General features: G+C 44.3%; 1 protein-coding gene across 1 annotated transcript in view; it reads left to right on the top strand.

Annotated features, from left to right (window-relative positions):
- The first annotated feature begins 291 nt into the window (after positions 1-291).
- LOC100665971 (apolipoprotein B-100) overlaps positions 292-19698 on the top strand; it is a 37609-nt gene continuing 18202 nt past the window's right edge. The window contains 18 exon segments of the mRNA XM_064294933.1: positions 292-352; positions 798-836; positions 2435-2550; positions 3810-3955; positions 4745-4898; positions 5829-5984; positions 7986-8110; positions 8776-8861; positions 10154-10373; positions 11014-11241; positions 11475-11592; positions 11704-11850; positions 12798-13009; positions 13288-13525; positions 14068-14244; positions 17109-17300; positions 18256-18423; positions 18881-19092. Coding sequence (XP_064151003.1) covers positions 292-352; positions 798-836; positions 2435-2550; positions 3810-3955; positions 4745-4898; positions 5829-5984; positions 7986-8110; positions 8776-8861; positions 10154-10373; positions 11014-11241; positions 11475-11592; positions 11704-11850; positions 12798-13009; positions 13288-13525; positions 14068-14244; positions 17109-17300; positions 18256-18423; positions 18881-19092 — 2795 coding nt within the window.

Raw genomic sequence — 19698 nt, 5'->3', positions numbered from 1 at the left:
CCTGGCCCCCTCCTCATCTCTTGGAGACAGGCCTTGTGTGGAAAAGCAAACAGGCCCAGGCCGGGGACCCTGCCCTTTGGACCTTTTGCAATTCGCGCGCAGCTCTTTAAGCCAGGGTTCTGTGACCCTAGGACCAGCCCTTATATAAATAGGGCGCACAAGCCGGCAGCGCATTTCCATCATCAGGCCAGCGGGGCGGAGAGCCTGCTTGAGCGCCTGTCCCTAAGGAGCCCCGGATCCTGCGAGGCCGAGGCCGCGGTGAGGCAGCCGCCCCCTTCCACCGGGTCCGCCATGGGGCCGCCGAGGCCCGCGCTGCTGCTGCTGCTGCTTCTCGCCGGTGGCGCCTCGGCCGGTGAGTGAGGGGTGGTGGGTTGACTCCGCTCTGCGTGTGTTGGGATGGGACACCCTTCCCCAGCCCGGGCAGCCCCTCATCACCGGCTCCGAGGCGGGCTTGAGGGCGCCTGGGGTGAGGCTGGAGGGATTGGTCCAACGGGAGGAATGGGTTTAACAGCGGTGGCTGGCAACCAGTGGCAGGGACATTAGACGGGGCGGCTTAGCCCTAGTCAGAGGGAGGACAGCCTCTGACCTGGACTTCCACAGGGACCAGGAAAAAGGGAGCAGTACCAACTCGGTGGCTCCTCCAGACTCGGGGTGGTGGGGTGAAAGGGCTGGATAGTGGATTCCCAGAGCCTGATTCTCTTGTAAAAAGATCAGGCAGTGATCCTCCCTGCCAGACCCTAGGGGTCCATCTGAGAAGGCTGGGAAAACCTACAGTGTTCTTTCTTCTTTTCTTACAGAATACCAATTGTTGGAAAACGTTGGCCCCAGCTGTTCAAGTAAGGCGTTTCCCCAGTGGGCATGGAAGGGTCCCCCTGCCCCGCACGAGCTCATCCTTCTGCACCTCCACTCACTAACGGTCCTCCACTCTACAGCGCTGGGATGCTGTAGGGGTGTGCAAGTGGTCTGACCCCACAGGAAGCAAGTCCCTTGCATTCTGCCCACCCCCAAAGGATCTCAACTGTCTTCCTCCTGACCTTTTGTTCTGCCCCTAAAGCTGAGTCTGGGGGGCAGGGGGAAGATAAGACAGTAGCTCTGTTGACTCATGGACACTTTAAAGTGAGCATAACCATCCTGTTTATCAGTGACTAATTATTGATTTGAAGTGCATGAGGGTGAGGAAATGCTGACTTTAACCTCTGTGCAAGACTCCAGACCCCCACCCCCTCATATTTACCTGACCCCTAAGGGTCAAAAGAGCTGGCCTTGCGATAAGTACCCTGTGCTCTCCTGAAAGGGCCGGGGTTGGCCTCTCATGGGGTAGCACTGCCATCTGGTGGGCTTGTGGTATCACTGCATCTGAGTTTCGGCTCTAGATGTTCTTTGCCCTTTTTCCCTCAAACTTGTTCAGAAAATTCCTCTGGAGCACAGTAGAAATCTGCAGAAACTTATTTCTGTTGGCTTCTCAAGCCATTCAGATAACCCTCACCCTTAGTGAATTTTGCCTCAAGTATTTGGTAGAATAAAAAAAAAAGTCACCGAACTATGTTTTCAAGCCAAAAAAGGCAGTAGAGGTAACATACCATTTTGCTTAATGCTGTCAAGTCTTAGTTTTTGAGAGAGCCTCTTCCCATAGATTTTCTGAAACCAGTTCATTGACATTCTCTTCTCTGCGCCACAGATGGCATATTCAAGGAATGCCAGTTAATTTAAACATTGTTGTGTGCCGAGTCATAGCGAGCCTGTAGGACAGAGTGAAACTACCCTGTAGGGTTTCAACCAAGGAGCTCTGGTGGCACAGTACTTAAGATCTTGGCTGTTAACCAAGAGGTCAGCAGCTTGAATCCACCAGCTGCTCCTTGGAAACCCTATGAGGCAATTCTACTCTGTCCTGTAGGGTCAATATAAGTCGGAATTGACTCAATGGTTTTTCTTTTTTTGGGAATCTTTATGAAAGCAGACTTTCACATCTTTCTCCCATGGAGGGGCTGGTGGGTTCAAACTGCCGACCTTTTGGTTAGCAGCCAAGCTTTTAACCACTGCGCCACTAGGGCTTTAGCCTCAGCAAAAACATTAAAAAAAAAAAATTGCCATCGAGTTGATTCCGACTCATAGCAACCCTATAGGACAGAGCAAGAGCAGAACTGCCCCACAGGGTTTCCAAGGAGTGGCTGGTAGATTCGAACTGCTGACCTTTTGGTTTGCAGCCATAACTCTAAACCACTGTGCCATTAAGTAGGGCTCCAAAAATATAACAGAGAAGTTAAACCTATAAAAAAGAATTAAATATAATGTGAAGTCAATTAAGAATAATTTGAGTCTAGTTACCGTTTTTGGTTATGTCTGCCACCGCTCCTTTCTGACCAGAATTGCCTGTGCTTGGGAGAGTTATTTCTTTTATGTGGCTGACTGGCTGACCAATTTCTCCTCATTTTAGAAGATGCAACTCGATTCAAACACCTCAGGAAGTACTTTTACAAATATGAGGCTGAGAGTTCCAGTGGAATCCCTGGGACCGCTGATTCGAGAAGTGCCACCAAGATCAAATGCGAGGTACAAGGGGGTGCTGGAGTAAACTAGAGCCTGCAGCCTTCCCCAGCCCTGCTTGGCCATGTGCCCCAGACCCTCCAAGAGGCTGTGTGCTGACAAACCTAGCACAGGCCACGATTGTTGTTCTGGGATCAGCCCTCACTTTGTAAATCAGCTATGTTGCTGAGAAGTTGTCAGCCACAGAAAACGTCACCATTGAAATTTGTTTTGCCATTAGCTTCAAAGCTACAATTGGAATAAAAAAAATACATGCCCTAAAATGGCAAGACTACACAATGGTAGATTTGAATGTGATGGGAGAAGCCCAGTGGGTGGGCTAAGGAAGGTGGGCATCTCAGGAAGGCACTGTGGTATGCAATTTTTATAACCTAAGTCAAACAGAATCAGTTGCTGCAAACAAAAAGAAAAATTTTAAAATATAGTTTGTCCTAAAATAAAAGTATCTACTTATTATTAAGACTGGCTGTACTTACATCCATATGCATATGGAGAAGATGTCAAGGCTGCTACTAGGGTTGGTGTGGGGAAGAGAAGGCAAGGATATGGCTAAGAAGTTGCCCTCTTCTTTATAGGATCCCATTGCCTGCACTGTGCATGTGGCTATTTAAACTAAATGAAATTTAAAAATAAATTTCTTAGTCACCCCAGCCATATTTCAAATACTCAATAGCCATGTGTGGCTAGCGGCTACCGTATTGGACAGTGCAGATATAGAACATTTTCATCATCACAGAAAGATCATTGAACAGCACTGGGTAGCAATTAGGGATCTGTTTAAATTTCAGCTAGGTGCAAAGCTCTAACAGGCCGTGATGGATACAAACGAGTTTTTCTTTGGTTTTGTTTTGGGGAGGGGGGTGATGCTAAGAAAACGTTTGCTGTTGAAAACAAGGATAGCCTTCTTCCTGCCCCATATGTTTTTTTTTAACTCTTTCCCCTGGTCTTCATTTCATCTAACCAATAACATCTCTTTCAAAGTAAACTGGGCAAATTTAGAACCAATAAAAAGACATCCTCCTTCACATGTGTTGGGGTCCACTTAAAAAAACTGGTATTCCAGAATGTGGAAAGGGCCAAAAGTGGGGCTAAGTCTGGCTTGGTTCGTGGAAGCCTGTTGAGGAGGCATATGATGTTGGGAAACAGACAGCTGTGCTCTCAGCAGCATCTCCCTTGTTGTCCTGATTAGAGAGTAAGCCCTGGGATTAGCGGGAATCTGAGTTCTTGTTGGAGAGTTTCAGTGTGCTGCTTCCCTCTACTCTCAGGTTGAGCTGGAGGTCCCTCAACTCTGTAGCTTCATCCTGAAGACGAGCCAGTGCACCCTGAAAGAGGTGTATGGCTTCGACCCTGAGGGCAAGGCCTTGCTAAAGAAGACCAAGAACTCTGACGAGTTTGCTGCTGCCATGTCCAAGTAAGGCGTGGGAACATCTACTTAAGTGTCTGAGCTCTGGGCACCACTGCTTATTTCGTGAATGTGTATGTGTGTATTTGCGTGTCCACCGAGGTGTGAATGTGTGTGTTCATATTAGGTGTGTATATAAGTATGAGCCTTGGTATTCTGTATTCACCATGGATCAGGGAATTGCCCTCTGTGTCTGAGTTTCCACAACTATCAAAATGAGGAAAGTGTGGCTTACCCTCCTAGTTAAGTTTCCTTAATTAGCAATTAAACGTGTTTCTGAAAGATCACATGTTTTAAACTCATTGAGACAGGAAAGGGGAAGTAGTTTGTGTAAGCAAGTGAATTCTTGTTTCAAGGATTAAACGAGACTGGTGTCTGGTGGTCCTGGGTGTTGGGTTCTGGTGGAATGTGCTGCTGTGGGAGAATGAGGGCAGGGACTGGCATGGGTGGAGGACACAGGAGATGGAATGGACAAGCCATGCCAAAAAAGAAAAGAAATTTTAAAATGCCAACAAATATTTATATATATATATATATATATTTGTATACTCTTTTGAAAATGTATGTATGTTTACAAAGAAATGGTGTAAAAAGAACAATAAGTAAGAAAGAGCCTGCGAAGCCACCCCAGCTTACTTCCAACAATCTTCCAACAGGCACCTATATGTGTGTGGGTATGAACATGTAAATATAAAGATTTTGTCATTGTTTTATATGAAGAAGATCGTTTTATGCACACTTTCCTTCGTCTGTCTTGTCTCACCCCTCTGTGACCATGCTTTCTCTCTCTCGGGGCAGGTACGAGCTCAGGCTAACCACTCCTGAAGGGGAGCAGGTTTTACTTTACCCAGAGAAGGAGGAACCCAAACACATCCTGAACATCAAGAGGGGTATCATTTCTGCCCTTCTGGTTCCTCCGGAGACACGAGAGGCCAAACAAGTGTTGTTTCTGGTGAGAGTTTGGAAAACTCATAATAGTGGTTTTTAAACTCATCTTCTTCATGTATTCAAGACCAGCCCCACTATGTGCATAAAGTGGATCATTGGCTTAGCTACATGGCTGGTTACACAGGAGACCTTCCACCTGGGGTACACTGGTATGGAATACCAGTGGCCGGATCACCCAGGTTTCCTCTGGTTCCACCTGTAACTACCACCAAGGCTAAGAAAGTGTTGCCCCTAGGGCTTACTGACAGTTCACCCCTAGCAGGGTAATCAGGTTGTATGTGATTTAAAAGTAGTTACTGGGGAGTTCTGACCACCCTGCTCCCTGCTTTTGTTTGATTTGTTCTCCTCTTACCATGAGGTATAATGCAGTAAAGCCTGTGTCCATGTATTTTAAACACCAAAAGTAATTGAATATGGTGCCAGCCTCTTTTAAGAACTTCACGTTTCAGCCTTAGAGAGAATTTCATTTTCTTCAGTCCCACAGATGTTTTCGAGCCCTTACTGCGATCTGGGTTCTGTACTAGACTATTCCTGGAGAATACAGAGACACCTCTGCAGACCTTTCCTCAGGGAGTCCTCAGGGCCAGGGGGAGAGCCTAGATACATAGAACACAAAGCAGAATGGCTCACATGCTGTAATAAGCAAGACAGAAAATGCTCTGAGAGCACAAACAGAAAGTCAGAGTTGGCTGGCTTCTAGAGGCTAGACAGGTGTGCCCAGCCTCCAGCCTGAGTACCACCATTAACTGGTTTTCTCTCTCCCAGCTCTGACTATCCAAGTATCAGCAATGCCCACACCCCACAGAAGAAGCACCCTTGCAAATCCTGTGTTGCTTCTGCCTTTTCTCCCAAGCTCCTTTCCCAGCTCTCCCAAAGCACTATGGCTTGTTTCCCCACCATTGAGTGTACCTGGTTGTATCTTCTGCTCCTGTAGGATACTGTATACGGAAACTGCTCCAGCGACTTAACTGTTCAAACAAGGACAGGAAATGTGGCAACAGAGATATCCATTGAAAGGAACCTGCAGAAGTGTGATCACTTCAAGCCCATCAGCACAGGCGTTAGCCCACTTGCTTTCGTCAAAGGCATGGTAAGTCTCACATCAGCATTATTATTCGCAATAAACAGTATCCTCTTTATTACCGAAACACTGTTCCAGATAGTAGTAATCTCAGAGAATAACCTAGCCAGCCTGACAGAGGACTGGACAGTGAAGGACTGTCAAGGTCATATGGCCCATTACTAATTGAGCCAGGACCAGGGTCAGGTTCCAGACTCATAGTCCAATGCTCTTGTCCTTCTTTCTGTCTTTCTGTCACTGGCAATAAACCCTTTGGTCTCACTTGAGAGTAATCACTGTGGAAGGCTCTGGGGCTTGACACAGGACAGTGACCATACCTACTGCTTCTTCCTGTGCAAGGACCGGAAGTCCCCAGCTCCAACCTCTGGCCTCAGAGGACATCTCGAGATAAGTATTTCCCTCTCCTCTCCCTCGGTCCCATAAAGTGGCACTGACTAAGCCAAAGTGTACCAACTTCATGTCCTTCCATCCCAGTTATGACCTGGACCAAAGTCTGGCCCCGCTGCCTCCTGCCCAGGCCATCCCCTCAGTACTGAACTTATCCTCTGTTAACTAAGGTCTTGGAGAACCATATGACCTAAGCTTGCTCAAACACTACTCTTGTAACATCTTCCAGGACATAAGCCACAGGTAGTCTCAGTAAACATGAAGGACTTGAGCAATCACTGCCATTCCCAGCAGTGTTCCTGGCCGTTGTCCTTGGGGCTGAAAACAGGGAGTCCAATGACCACAAGGACAGCTGACTTGAGCATCTTTTCTGAGCACCTGTGGTGTGCTCAGCCCCTCTCTTGGCAGTACTGAGGGAGGACTGTGGCAGATGAGCCATGGACCTGCCCCTCAAGATGCTAACAGTCTAATGCAGGAACAAGGTTTATACAAGTGCCAATAAAGGACGACATAGGGCGTACCCCAAGAAATCGATAAACTGAGCAGTGCAGATGAGCAGCCCTAGGAAGGAGAAAGTACTAGTCACATAGCTCACTGGGCCTAAAATCTCATGGAGGATGTGGAGCATGGACCTGAAACACACACACACACACACACACACAAACCAAACCCACTGCCATCGAGTTGATTCCAACTCATAGCAACTCTATGGGACAGGGTAGAACTTCCTCACAGGGTTTCCAAGGCCATAAATCTTTGCAGACTATTTTCTCCTGCAGAGTAGCTGGTGAGTTTGAAACACCAATCTTTTGGTTAGCAGCCAAGCGCTTTAACCACTGCACCACCAGGGCTCCCGAAAAACACAAAGCCCAAACCAAACCCATTGCCATCAGGTTGATTCTGATTTGTAGCGACCCTGCAGCACAAAGGATGTGTAAATGGAAGAGATACATGAGAAAGGACTTCTAGGCAAGAAAAAGTAATTGATGCTGTGTGAGAGGAGTCCCTAGGCCTAGGTGGCACAAATGGTCAAGCACTCGACTACGAGACAGAAGGTTGGTGGCTTGAACCCACCCAGAGGCACCTCGGAAGACAGGCTGGTGGTGTGCTTCCAAAAGGTCACCAAAAACCTGTTGACATTAAGTTGATTCTGACTCACAGCCACTGAAAACCCTGTGGAGCACAGTTCTACTCTGACACACGTGGGGTTGCCATGAGTCAGACTTGACTCAACAACAACTGACAACAGTGTGTGAGGTATTATGTGTTGGATACAAGGTGTATGTATACTTTGTGCAGGATAGGAGGTCCATTGAGACAAAGTAAAAAGATTCTATACCTTAATTTAGATGTTGGACAGCTGAGTTGTTGCATCCCCTTGTCTAAATGCCAGATATTAAGATCAAAAGCATCAACAGTTCGAATCCACCAGCCACTCCTTAGAAACCCTATGGTGCAGTTTTACTCTGTCCTGTAGGGTCACTATAAGTCAGAATCAACTTGACAGCAACGGGTTTTTTGGTTTTTATCAAGTGGTACCAGGCTCCCTTGAAGGTATAAAAGAAGACTCAGGTCCAAGCCACAAGGACTGATTAAAATACTTTTACCCCATCTCATGCACAGATCCGCCCCTTGTCCACTCTGATCAGCAGCAGTCAGTCCTGCCAGTACACCTTGGACCCCAAGAGGAAGCATGTGTCAGAAGCCACCTGCAAAGAGCAACACCTCTTCCTGCCTTTCTCCTACAAGTAGGTCACCTGCTGCACTCTTGACTCATCATTTAGGGGGTCGATGTGAACCGTTCCAACTAGCAATGGGGCTACAAAGAGGTACAAGGCAGACCCCAGTGCTATTCCTCTTCCAAGGCTCACAGGCAATTTGGCAGAAAAGCCTTATGCATTCAAATCAATTCAAGATCAACCAAAGATATCCCAGACCTAGACTTTAAGGGCTATAGATCAGCAAAAAGTTGGGGATCATTACCGGCTGCCCTGGTTAGAAAAGGGTTGATGGACAATTTGAGATTTGGACTGGAGATATGAGTACTCAGTTTTCATTTTGAAAACTGATCAATCAACTCATATTAATTGAGTATCTGCTATATTCTGGGCACTGTGCTATGGGACATACAAAAGGATTTCAATGCACAGTGCCAGTCCCTACCCTCTGGGCACTCCAGACCAGTGGAGAGAAGGTACACATCCTTCTGATGAAGGGATGACTAGTGTGGCCAGGAAGGCTGAGTGGTCTTCATTAGAGGAGTCTGAAACAGCTGGATTTAACTGTGTGTTGAAATGTGGGCTGGATTTGGGTAGAAACAGAAGGCGGAAACATTCAACATGAAAAGAAGAACGTGCTGCGGAAACCAGGGGGGCTGCCCATCAGTGATATGACTTGCTTCCTTTGTTACCAGGAATAAATATGGAATGATGGCACATGTTACACAGTCTTTGAAATTTGGAAACACATCTAAGATCAACAGTCGCTTCTTTGGTGAAGGTAGGCCTTTATGTCCACACGACTGCCGAAGCTGGGAGATGTACCCACGATGTAGCAAGCATGGCTTAGCTCTTGGCTGGGCGTTGTTAACTGTCCACTGATGAATGAGTTAAGTGTATTCTGGTGTTCTCGCTGCTGAGCTACCTTTAATGAGAAAGCTTATTCATTTCAAAACATCAAGTGGCAAGGGGGTAAAAAAGGGGCATAGTTTCTCATAGCTTCCAAGGTTTTCAGAAGCGGAACATCTGACTAGGAAGTGGTGTCCTAAGTCTAATGTGACCCATTTAGTAGACTGACAACATCATACACCCCATGATAAAGTCACAGGGCCCCATAGAGCAGCCTGGGGCCTAGTTATGGTGGGCAAGTGGAAAAGGGCCTTTAGAGTCAGGCCAGATAATAATCTCAGGAGTCAGTCTTGAGAGATGGAAGGATCTTTAAAGATCTCTAGTCAACCCTAACCCCCCTGCATTTGTCTTGTACTGAAGCCCATCAAATCTCTTTCTTATGCATTACCTCATTGTATAGCATGGCAACCTGTGATGTCAGGTTGTATAGGAACATGTGCTTTTATAACTGTTCTACAGAGGGGAAAATTATACATAGAAAGGAGAAGCGATTTATTCAAGGTCACGGACTATTAGAGGCGGTGCAGAATTAGCTCCAAGGTCTAAGCTAAGTCAGGTCTCTTCCATTACACCACACTTCCATGTTGACTTTCACACCCTCCACAGCATGTCTCAGAGCAGGGTGATGAAGAGAACACAGGAGTATATCCCTCCTCACATCTGCCAGTAGCTCTGATTAGAGGAAACTGTTGGTGAAGTTCAATGAGTCTCAGCCTCAGCTGTAGCCAAGTCAGCAGCAGCCCCAGCCCCTCCTCACCAGTTTCTTCTAGCAAAGAAGTAACCTGATACTGGATTCAGACAAACTTGACTCTGCCCCTTAGCCCCGGGGTGTTCTTGGGCAGGTTAAATTGGTTCCCTTATCTTTAAACAGAGCAGTTCTACTCTGTCCTAAAGGGTTGCTATGAGTCAAAATTGACTTGATGGCAATGGGTTTGGTTTTGGTTTGATCATTTTTAAACTCGGGAATGCCACGAACCAGCAGGAGTATTTGATGATTCAGTGAAAAAAATTTAGTCAAACACCTAGCACAGGGCACATAATAGGATAGTTTTTACTCTTTTCCTCTCTGATGATATCTCCCCAATGACCAGATTCCAGTGTACTAAGATGTGGTTGAGATGCAGAGGTAAACAAGAACTCCTAAGATACACTTCCTTCTTCCAGGTGCCGAGGAGGTGGGCCTTGCCTTTGAGAGCACCAAGTCCACGTCACCTCCAAAGCAGGCAGAGGCCGTTTTGAAGACCCTTCAGGACTTGGAAAATCTGTCGGTTTCTGAGCAGAATGCCCAGAGAGCTAACCTCTTCAGTAAGCTGGTTACTGAGCTGAGAGGCCTCAGCAATGAGGCTGTCACTTCCCTCTTGCCAAGGCTGATCGAGGTGTCCAGGTATTTCTTTAATGTTGCAGCTCGATATCTCATATAGCCTATGGTAACTGTGACTGAACTTTCAAACCTTGGCCAAAAAGAGAATCTTCATTTTCAGGCACCATTTAAATTTCACATTTATCAGTCAATCAGTTAACATTTGCTGGATACAAAAATATCAGCCAAGGTGCCTTGCCTCAGACAGCTTAGAGTTCTTTGGGAAACATACATACACACTGCATTCAAGGCAGCTATGTACGTGTGTGTTAAAAAAGGGGGGAAATAGGAGGAAAAATGGTAGTATCTAAAAATTGGAACCACAGTCCTTACATTTTGATGGGCTTCTTCTAATTCCTAGCTCCATTGTGGGTACTCTGGGAAGTTTGAGAGAAAAAGAAGTCTGAGCCCTGCAGGAGCTTATAGGTTAGGTGGAGAAAGCACTCAGGCAAATAAATAATAGCATGATTTGTCTTCACTTCAAGTCTCTAAGAGCTCTGAGGATCAGAGAAGGAACTCAGGAAGGGAAAGCTTCATGGTTCTAGAAATCTGAGTTGGGTTTTGAAAGATGTTTGGATTTGGATAGTGAGTGAGGGAACGCCATGAGCAAAGGATAGTTTGCCTTGAAGGTGGTCCGTGTAACTTTCTGCTCTTTTCTTCTCAGCCCCATCACTTTACAAGCCTTGGTTCAGTGCGGGCAGCCCCAGTGTTACAATCACATCCTCCAGTGGCTGAAAAGTAAGGAAGCCCACCCCCTTTTGATAGATATCATAACCTACCTGATGGCCCTGATTCCAGAGCCCCCGGAAGAGAGGGTGCGGGAGATCTTCAACACAGCAAAGGAGCAGCAGAGCCGGGCCACCTTATATGCCCTGAGCCATGTGGTCAACAAGTGAGTGGATTTATACTGTACTTCTCCTGTAGGGGCTGAGGAAGATCCCACATCTTTGTATTAAAATTATACCTCTCCCTCCACTTTTAAACTCTTGTGCTTACAGTTTTATTTTCCTACTGATCCTTTTGAGAGTAATGGCATGAAATACGAAATCAGCAAACACAAGTTTAGATTTTAAGAGAAACTTCGCTAGGCTTGCTGAGTCCTAACTCTCTTCCCTTATTCTATAGTTATCATAAGATAGCCCCACAGAGGACACAGATCCTGTTGGATATTGAGGATTACCTGTTGGCACAGATTCACAATGACTGCACTGGGGACAAAGATCACACCTACTTGATTCTGAGGGTACTTTCACTATTTTGTATAATACATTTCATTTCAGAAATACTTTCTCTGAACACCCTTCCCCCCTCTTTCTGCACCCTGATGCCAGCTTGTCTCTTTTCTTCAATGCAGGTCATTGGAAATATGGGTAGAACCATGGAGCAGGTGAGCCCAAGACTGTCGTCTTCAGTCCTGAAATGCATCGAAAGTACAGAGCCATCACTGCTAATTCAGAAAGCTGCTATCCAGGCCCTGAGGAAAATGGGATCTAACGAAGAGGTAAAGTCCACAGGAGGTCTGAAAGTGAGACATTTATTCAGATTAATAAGGATTTGGAGTCTATCCGGTTACAAAGTTCTAAATGTCATGATTCTACTGACTTTATTCTGAAAAAGCTGTTGCCATCAAGTCGCTTTTGACTCATGACTTTATCCTACTGTTTATTAGTTGCAAAATTCAACAAGTCTGTAGTCTTGACTGGAGCCCTGGTGCCACAGTGGTTAAGAACTCAGCTGCTAACCAAAAGATCAGTAGTTTGAATCCACTAGCCACTTCTTGGAAACCCTATGGGCCAGTTCTGGCCTGTCCTGTAGGATTGCTATGAGTTGGAATCAGCTCAATGGCAATGGGTTTATGGATTTGATTGCCAAGTAATATGTTCACATGAGAGAAATATTTGACCTTGCTGCTACTCCAACATGCAGAATATGAGGTCTACCTGCATGCTGTTCTCTTACCAGATTGATCATCACTCTTACCTTGAGAGAACATTCCTGACTTTCCCCAATATCCCCAAACTAGGGTAGTCGGCCTGGTCCTACTTTAAGTGGCAATGACTCTTTGAAAACAATGCTGTTTATTAGCCCCAAATTCTCACTAATCCTGCAAAACTTTATCTTCAAATTGAAATAATGTATGCTAAAACAACTTTACTTTCACTTAGCAGCAGATCCCCAAACTAGTCATAACTTGGCCATAACTTGTGTATTTTAATGTGATTTAATTCCACATGTATTTGGTAAGTGTCCTCCAGAAGCCCTCCCTTGATCTGGTTGCTCTGGAGAACGCTGGAAAGAAGATTCAGCACCAGATCAAAACACTTATTGGGGAGAAATTAGACTTACACATAAGGAAAAGCCAGCAGGCCATGCCAGTGTTTGCCAAGCATGTTTGGTGTTCTGACCAAAGGACGGTGATAGTACAATAGTCCCCTCTTTTGGCTACAGATCCAGGAAGCCCTTCTTCAGGCTTTCTTCGATGGTGCCTCTCCAGTGGATAAGAGATTGGCTGCCTATCTCATGCTGATGAGGGGGCCTTCCCAGGCAGATGTTAACAGAATTGTCCAACTTCTCCCATGGGAACAGAATGACCAAGTGAAGAATTTTGTGGCTTCCCACATTGCCAACATCTTAAACTCAGAAGAATTGTATATCCAAGAGTAAGTAAGACTCATTTTCCCCCACCTGCCACAAAGGCCCTGGGTTGGAATTTCAAGGCTCCATTCTGCTACAGCCATTACTTGCTTATTATGGAGTGTGCTTTCTTCTGTAGCAAGCACTTGTGCAAATTTGTAGCATTCTCTGAGCCAAAGTCTTGGGGAAAATGAACCCAAATAGTTTGGTAGCAAATAGAAATCCACATTCCCTCAGGGTAAGAGAGACAATGGATAAATGGCATGGTGTGTCAACTCAAAATATGCTACTTCTTTTCATCTAGTCTGAAAACATTACTGGAAGAAGCTCTAAAAGGATCTCAACTTCCAACCATCATGGATTTCAAAAAATTTTCCCGGAACTATCACTTTTCCAAATCTGTTTCCCTTCTATCACTTGACCCAATCTCAGCCAAAATCGAAGGGAATCTTATATTTGATCCAAATAATTACCTTCCTAGAGAAAGCATGCTGAAAACCACCCTCACTGTCTTTGGATTTTCCCCAGCTGATCTCTTCGAGGTATGTGTGATACTGAATCCTTTAACCTGTTCTGTACAAGACCATAAGTAGGAAGGCAGGGGATTGGTGAGCCAGCCTGGGGGAGGAATAAGAATCATCAAGCAGTTTGTACCATCGCTTTGAGGCCTTCTTCCCCCCACCTGCGTTACTCTCCTCTGCCCCTCCTAGGGGTCATCTGAAGCATGGTTCCTTAGGATAAATGTAAATACAGATATCTGAACTTCGAAGCCCTCAAATCCACTGATGGTGTGTCAGATCTGGTCTAAACCCTAAATTCACTCCCAACTCTGTATCCTTGGTTTCATTTTTTATCCTCTCTGAACTTCAGCTTTTCTCTTTTGTAAAAGTGTAAGTTCTGCCTTTCAAAATTCCAGTGAGATTTAAATAAGACAACTTCTATGAAGTACTAAGCTCAGTTCCTGCCCTGTAGTATTCATAACTACTTGTTTAATTCAATGGACGTAAAGAGAGAAATGGGAGGCTGACATACAACAAAGAAACCTGATGGAATTTCCTTGCCTGCTTTTCTGCTCTGATCTCAGATTGGTTTGGAAGGAAAGGGCTTTGAACCAACATTGGAAGCTCTCTTTGGGAAGCAAGGATTCTTCCCAGACAGTGTCAACAAGGCTTTATACTGGGTTGATGGCCGAGTTCCTGATCAGGTTTCCAGGGTCTTGGTGGATCACTTTGGCTACACCAAAGATGATAAACATGCACAGGTAAGTATTTGTTAATTATCCTCTCAAGGAAAGTTTTGGTTCTCAATGCAAAGACATTCTTACCTATGCCTAGAAATCACCAAGGTACTATCTGATGTTACTGAGAAATAATAATGATAATTAACCCATTGCCATTGAGTTGATTCAGACTCTTAATGACCCTATAGAACAGAGTAGAGCTGCCCTATAGGGTTTCCAAACAGCAGCTGGGGATGCAAACTGTCAACCTTTTGTTTAGCAGCAGAGCTCTTATAGCTGTGGATGTTATTAATCAGCCCTATGGGCTCCTGGAAGGCACAAATCGTTTGTGATCAACTACTAACCTAAAGGTTGGTGGTTTAAACCCACCCAGCGGTGCCACAGAAGAAAGGCCTGGTGATTTTCTGTAAAGATTACAGCAAGAAAACCCCATGGAGCAGTTCTACTCTGTAACATAGGGAGTCACCATGAGTTGGAATCGACTCCCAGGCAACAGGTTTGGAAATTTTTTTTTAATGTGGGTGAGGGCCACTAACCACTGCAGCTTTGGGCACGCTGATTCAATATGTCCTGGAACCAGACTCATTAGAGGCATTCTAGAACATCGATTAAGAGTGTGAGCTTTGGGGCATGAATTTGAATTCTAACTTAAGTGACTTCCAAGCTGTGCAAACCTGGACAAGTTACCTAATATTATATGTATCCACTTCCGCATCCCCAGAGTGATAATAATATATATCTCACAAAATTATTATAAAGATTAAATGAAATAAGGTGTGTAAAGTGCTAAACACAGTGCCTGTCTTAGTCATCTAGTGCTGCTATAACAGAAATACCGCAATCGGATGGCTTAACAAAGAGAAACTTATTCTCTCACAGCCAAGTAGGCTGCAAGTCCAAATTCAGGGCTCCAGCTCCAGGGGCAGGCTTTCTCTCTCTGTCAGCTCTGAAGAAAGGTCCTTGTCATCAATCTTCCCTTGGTCTGGGAGCATCTAAGCGCAGGAACTTCAGGTCCAAATGATACGCTCTGCTCCCGGAGCTGCTTTCTTGGTGGTATGAGGTCCCCATGTCTCCCTGCTTGCTTCTCTCTTTTATATCTCAGAAGAGATTGGCTGAAGACACTATCTAGTCTGGAAGATCTCATCAATATAACTGCCACTAATTCACCTCATGTCATCATAGAGATAGGATTTACAACACACAGGGAAATCACACCAGAAGACAAAATGGTAGACAAGCATACAATACTGGGAATCATGACCTAGCCAAGTTGACAGATATTTTGGGGGGACACAATTCAATCCATGACAGTGCCTGGTACTGGTACTGATTATTCAATAAGTAGATACTGTTATAATTTTTTAATTTATATTCTTCTTATTATTAACCACTTTCTTTGGCTCTCTCATCAGTGCACTAGCTAAAGGGAGGAAAATCCACCTTGAAATTGGTCTGAACTCTCCACTTTAGAAGAGAAAATATTATATATAATCTGAAACTTCTCAGTGTGGCCTAGTTATGAGCATCGAGTTGGAGTTTGTTAGAAATGCAGGCTCCCAGGCCCCACTTCCCACCCACTGAATCAGAGTCTGCATTTTAACAAGATCCCCAGGTGATTTGTAAGCACACTCAGCTTTGAGAAGCATGGCTTTAATTTATTCCTAGATGCTCACAGGTAACCCCACCTCCATCTTCTAACTTACTTACCTCAACTCGAGGCTGAGAGTCTTTGATTTGTTTTGGGTCTGTTAACCTCTTCTTTCTCAATGCCTAGGCCACAGTCTGGTATTCTTCTTACCTCTAGACCTTTGCTTAAGAGCAAGTATCTTTTTAAGCCTTTGACCAACGTATATAGCAGCTATATTTTCTCAAGGAACCCCTGGTATTCTTCTCTAGACAAAGGAGAGGGATAAACGGGGTGAACAGAGGATCTTAAATTTTGGGGAGCCCTAGGATTCTTGAATCCTAGAAAGGTGATATACACCTTGCTATTCCTACATTAATTCAAGTTAAGACAAGTTTTGGAAGCACCATTATCCCTGGCAAGACCTTGGTTTTTCATCTCAATTGGGAAGAATTATCTTTCAATGTCTGCCCTATACCAAAAAGATTGGCCAACATTCAACCATTTCAGGAGGTAGCATATGATCAAGAACAAATGATACTGAAGAAAGAAGTCCAAACTGTGCTGAAGGCACTGGTGAAAAACAGGGCTCCAGCAATCGACAAATGACCGAATGAGATGTTTCAACAAACGATTCAATACTCAAAGAGTTCACTTGTCTATGCCAAGAAATTTGGAAGATAGCTACCTGGTCGACTGATTGGAAAAGACCCATATTTGTGCCCATTCCAAAGAAAGGTGATCCAATGGAATGTGGAAATTATCGAACAATATCACATGCAAGTAAAATTTTGCTGAAGATAATTCAAAAATGGAGAAAGAACAAACCTGTCTTAGAACAAGTACAGCCAAAATGCTCCTTAGAGAGCAAGGATGGCGAGACTTCATCTCACATACTTTGGACATGTTACCAGGAGGGACCAGTCCCTGGAGAAGGGCATCATACATGGTAAAGTAGAGGAAGACCCTCAATGACAAGAACTGACACATTGACTGTAACAGTGGGCTCAAACATAGCAATGATTGTGAGGATGGTGCTGGACTGGGCAGTGTTTCATTCTGTTGTACATAGGGTTGCTATGACTTGTAACCAACTTGACAGCATGTAATGATAACAACAATGCCTGCCCTGTATCCCTACCTTGGATGTTTGTGTTTAGGCCCATTATGGTTGCAGGAGACAGGCCCCACCCACAACAGGAATCTAAAATTGTTTTATGGGCTGACATCTTACCAGGTATTTTATTTTTCAAATTCCTAGGACATGGTAAATGGAATTATGCTCAATGTTGAGAAGCTGATCAAAGATTTGAAGTCCAAAGAAGTCCCAGAAGCCAGAGCCTACCTTCGCATGTTGGGAGAGGAGCTTGGGTTTGTCAAGCTCAATGACCTACAGTTCCTGGGAAGGCTGCTGCTCAGTGGCATTCACATTCTGCAGGGGGTCCCCCGGATGGTAAGCAGACCAGGCTGCAACAGAGGATCAATGAGATTAGCCAGTGCTCTTTCTAGGTCTCCCAGATCCCCTTAAGATTCCAGACACACAAATCAGAGAAAGTCCTGTACTTCTTTCCAAGAGGCAGTTTTGTTTTGAATTTTAGTGAAAAAAAAAAAAAAAAATGATTGGGTCACAGTGAATTGGAAGCATCTAGAAATTAGGCTATTCATAATGAGGTATGCCTCTTAAGAGCATTCGTTTATCTGGAAAACAACATTAAGTGAGCTTTCCCCTACATGTGCTGCAGGTTCCTTTTTATATTGAAATGGTAACAATAATTATGAAAGAAAGTATTTGGTGAACTGTAATCCACTCTCCAATATTAACTATAATTTTTATTGTTATTAATTTATTAGTAAGAAAGAAAATATCCAAACATAGGTCCTGAGACCTGTTAAATAATAATGTTGGCTTTGAGAACACAGATCTCATATTATGTATGAAAATAGATCTTAAGTTATGAAATGTTATTAAAAAATGGATGCATACGATTATGTACATCATCTCAATAGCTCCTTGGTTTCAAAAAATTGGTTTCTCGATAATAGAATATACTTACTGAAAAAAAAATTCTTTTTTTCAGTAAGATCTCACTTGTATCTGGACTCAGCCAAAATGATTAAACAATGACACTTAAAATTCGTAAATCTCTGAGGTTCAGCAATGTTTTTAAGTGCCTTCTGAATCACCAATTAAAAGTTGTATATTCTGTTCAGAGCAGCTTCTCATATTTCAGTTCATTGAAATCAGTAATCATTAATCTTGGCCTGTCAAACTCTTCAGCTAATCAAAATATGCTAGTCCCTTCCCTCTGGATAAAGAAGAATTATTGTTCAATTACGGGGGGTTGCATTTAGCAAAATCCACTTCAATGAGGCTTACTTTTAGTCATTCTTCCTGCTTGAATCTACAGATCGGAGAAGCCATAAGTAAAGGCTCAAAGAATGACTTGTTTCTTCACTACATCTTCATGGACACTGCCTTTGAGCTCCCCACCGGAGCTGGATTGCAATTGCAAGTATCTTCATCTGGAGTCATCACTCCTGGGATGAAGGCTGGAGTGAAACTTGAAGTAGCCAGTGTAAGACGTTGTTCACTTTTTTGATTCTGCATGTTGTTCTTTTCCTCCAGGATGGGTTTCTGGTGCAATTTTTAAATGTGTTTCTAGTTCAAGACAAAGTGCATCATCATTTTGATCACCTTGTTAATTGTTATTAAAAGTGTTAAGGTTCCCCTACGATGGTCTGCCTCACTAGCTTCAGTGTGGCAGGGCTAAAAACTCAGTTTGTCTCTCAATAAAAGATAATTCCTTTCATCTTTTCATTCTGTTATGCTTAAAGGTCACTTGGGTACTTCTTAGTCCTGGGTGTCAGTGTAGCCTGGCTTAGGGAACTGAGAACTTGGCTTTTCTTCCTCCAAACAAATCATAATAATGCTTCCTGAGGTGCGAGTCATCCCGGGACTAGAAAGGGTGGATGATCTGACTGTTGGGCGCTGGGTATTTAACAAAGCTGAAGAAGTTGTTTTCTGGCTTATAGATGCAGGCTGAACTGGTGGCAAAGCCCTCTGTGTCAGTGGAGTTTGTGACAAATGTGGGCATCATCATTCCAGACTTCGCTAGGAGTGGGGTCCAAATGAACACCAACTTCTTCCACGAGTCAGGCCTGGAGGCTCGTGTTGCCCTGAAGGCTGGGCAACTGAAGTTTATTGTTCCTTCTCCAAAGAGGCCAGTCAAGCTGTTCAGTGGCAGGTAATTCAGCCAGATCTATACACTTAGCCAATCTGAAAGAGAAAGTTGAGACTGTACCTGCAGGATTTGGCCAGGCTGGACAACTATTCAGATAATTCGGGCCACAGTGAATCTGGGGGTTTCTTGATTACCTATTTTTAAACTAGCCTAGACTCACTAAGTAATTACTTTCCACATTTACTAAATTATCCTGTGTCTTTCTGCATTGAGACTTAATACCTACTGTCTAGTTAATTGTTGTTAGGTTGTTCTTGTATTTCTTTGTTTTGAGAATGAAGAAATACTAGCTCTAGAGAAATCGTCCTTAGAAAATAAACATTTTTCCCAGGAAATATACCAGTGAACATATCAATTTGTGTTAGCTATTTCAGTGGGTGTGATTAAGCACTTGGCTGCTAACCGAAAGGTTGGTGGTTTGAACCCACCCAGCAGCTCTGCGGGAGGAAAGACTTGGTGACCTGCTCCCATAAAGATTACAACCCAGAAAATCCCATGGGCAGTTCTACTCTGTCACATGGGCCCGCTGTGACTCAAAATTGACTTGACGGCACCTAATGACAACAACGGCTCAGTAAGTAAAGCATGTAATCTTATGGTTAAAAAAAT

Source organism: Loxodonta africana, chromosome 12 (assembly GCF_030014295.1).
Source record: "Loxodonta africana isolate mLoxAfr1 chromosome 12, mLoxAfr1.hap2, whole genome shotgun sequence".
NCBI lineage: Eukaryota > Metazoa > Chordata > Mammalia > Proboscidea > Elephantidae > Loxodonta > Loxodonta africana.
The sequence above is the reverse complement of the archived record's forward strand: the minus strand, read 5'-3'. Positions and strand labels throughout refer to the sequence as shown.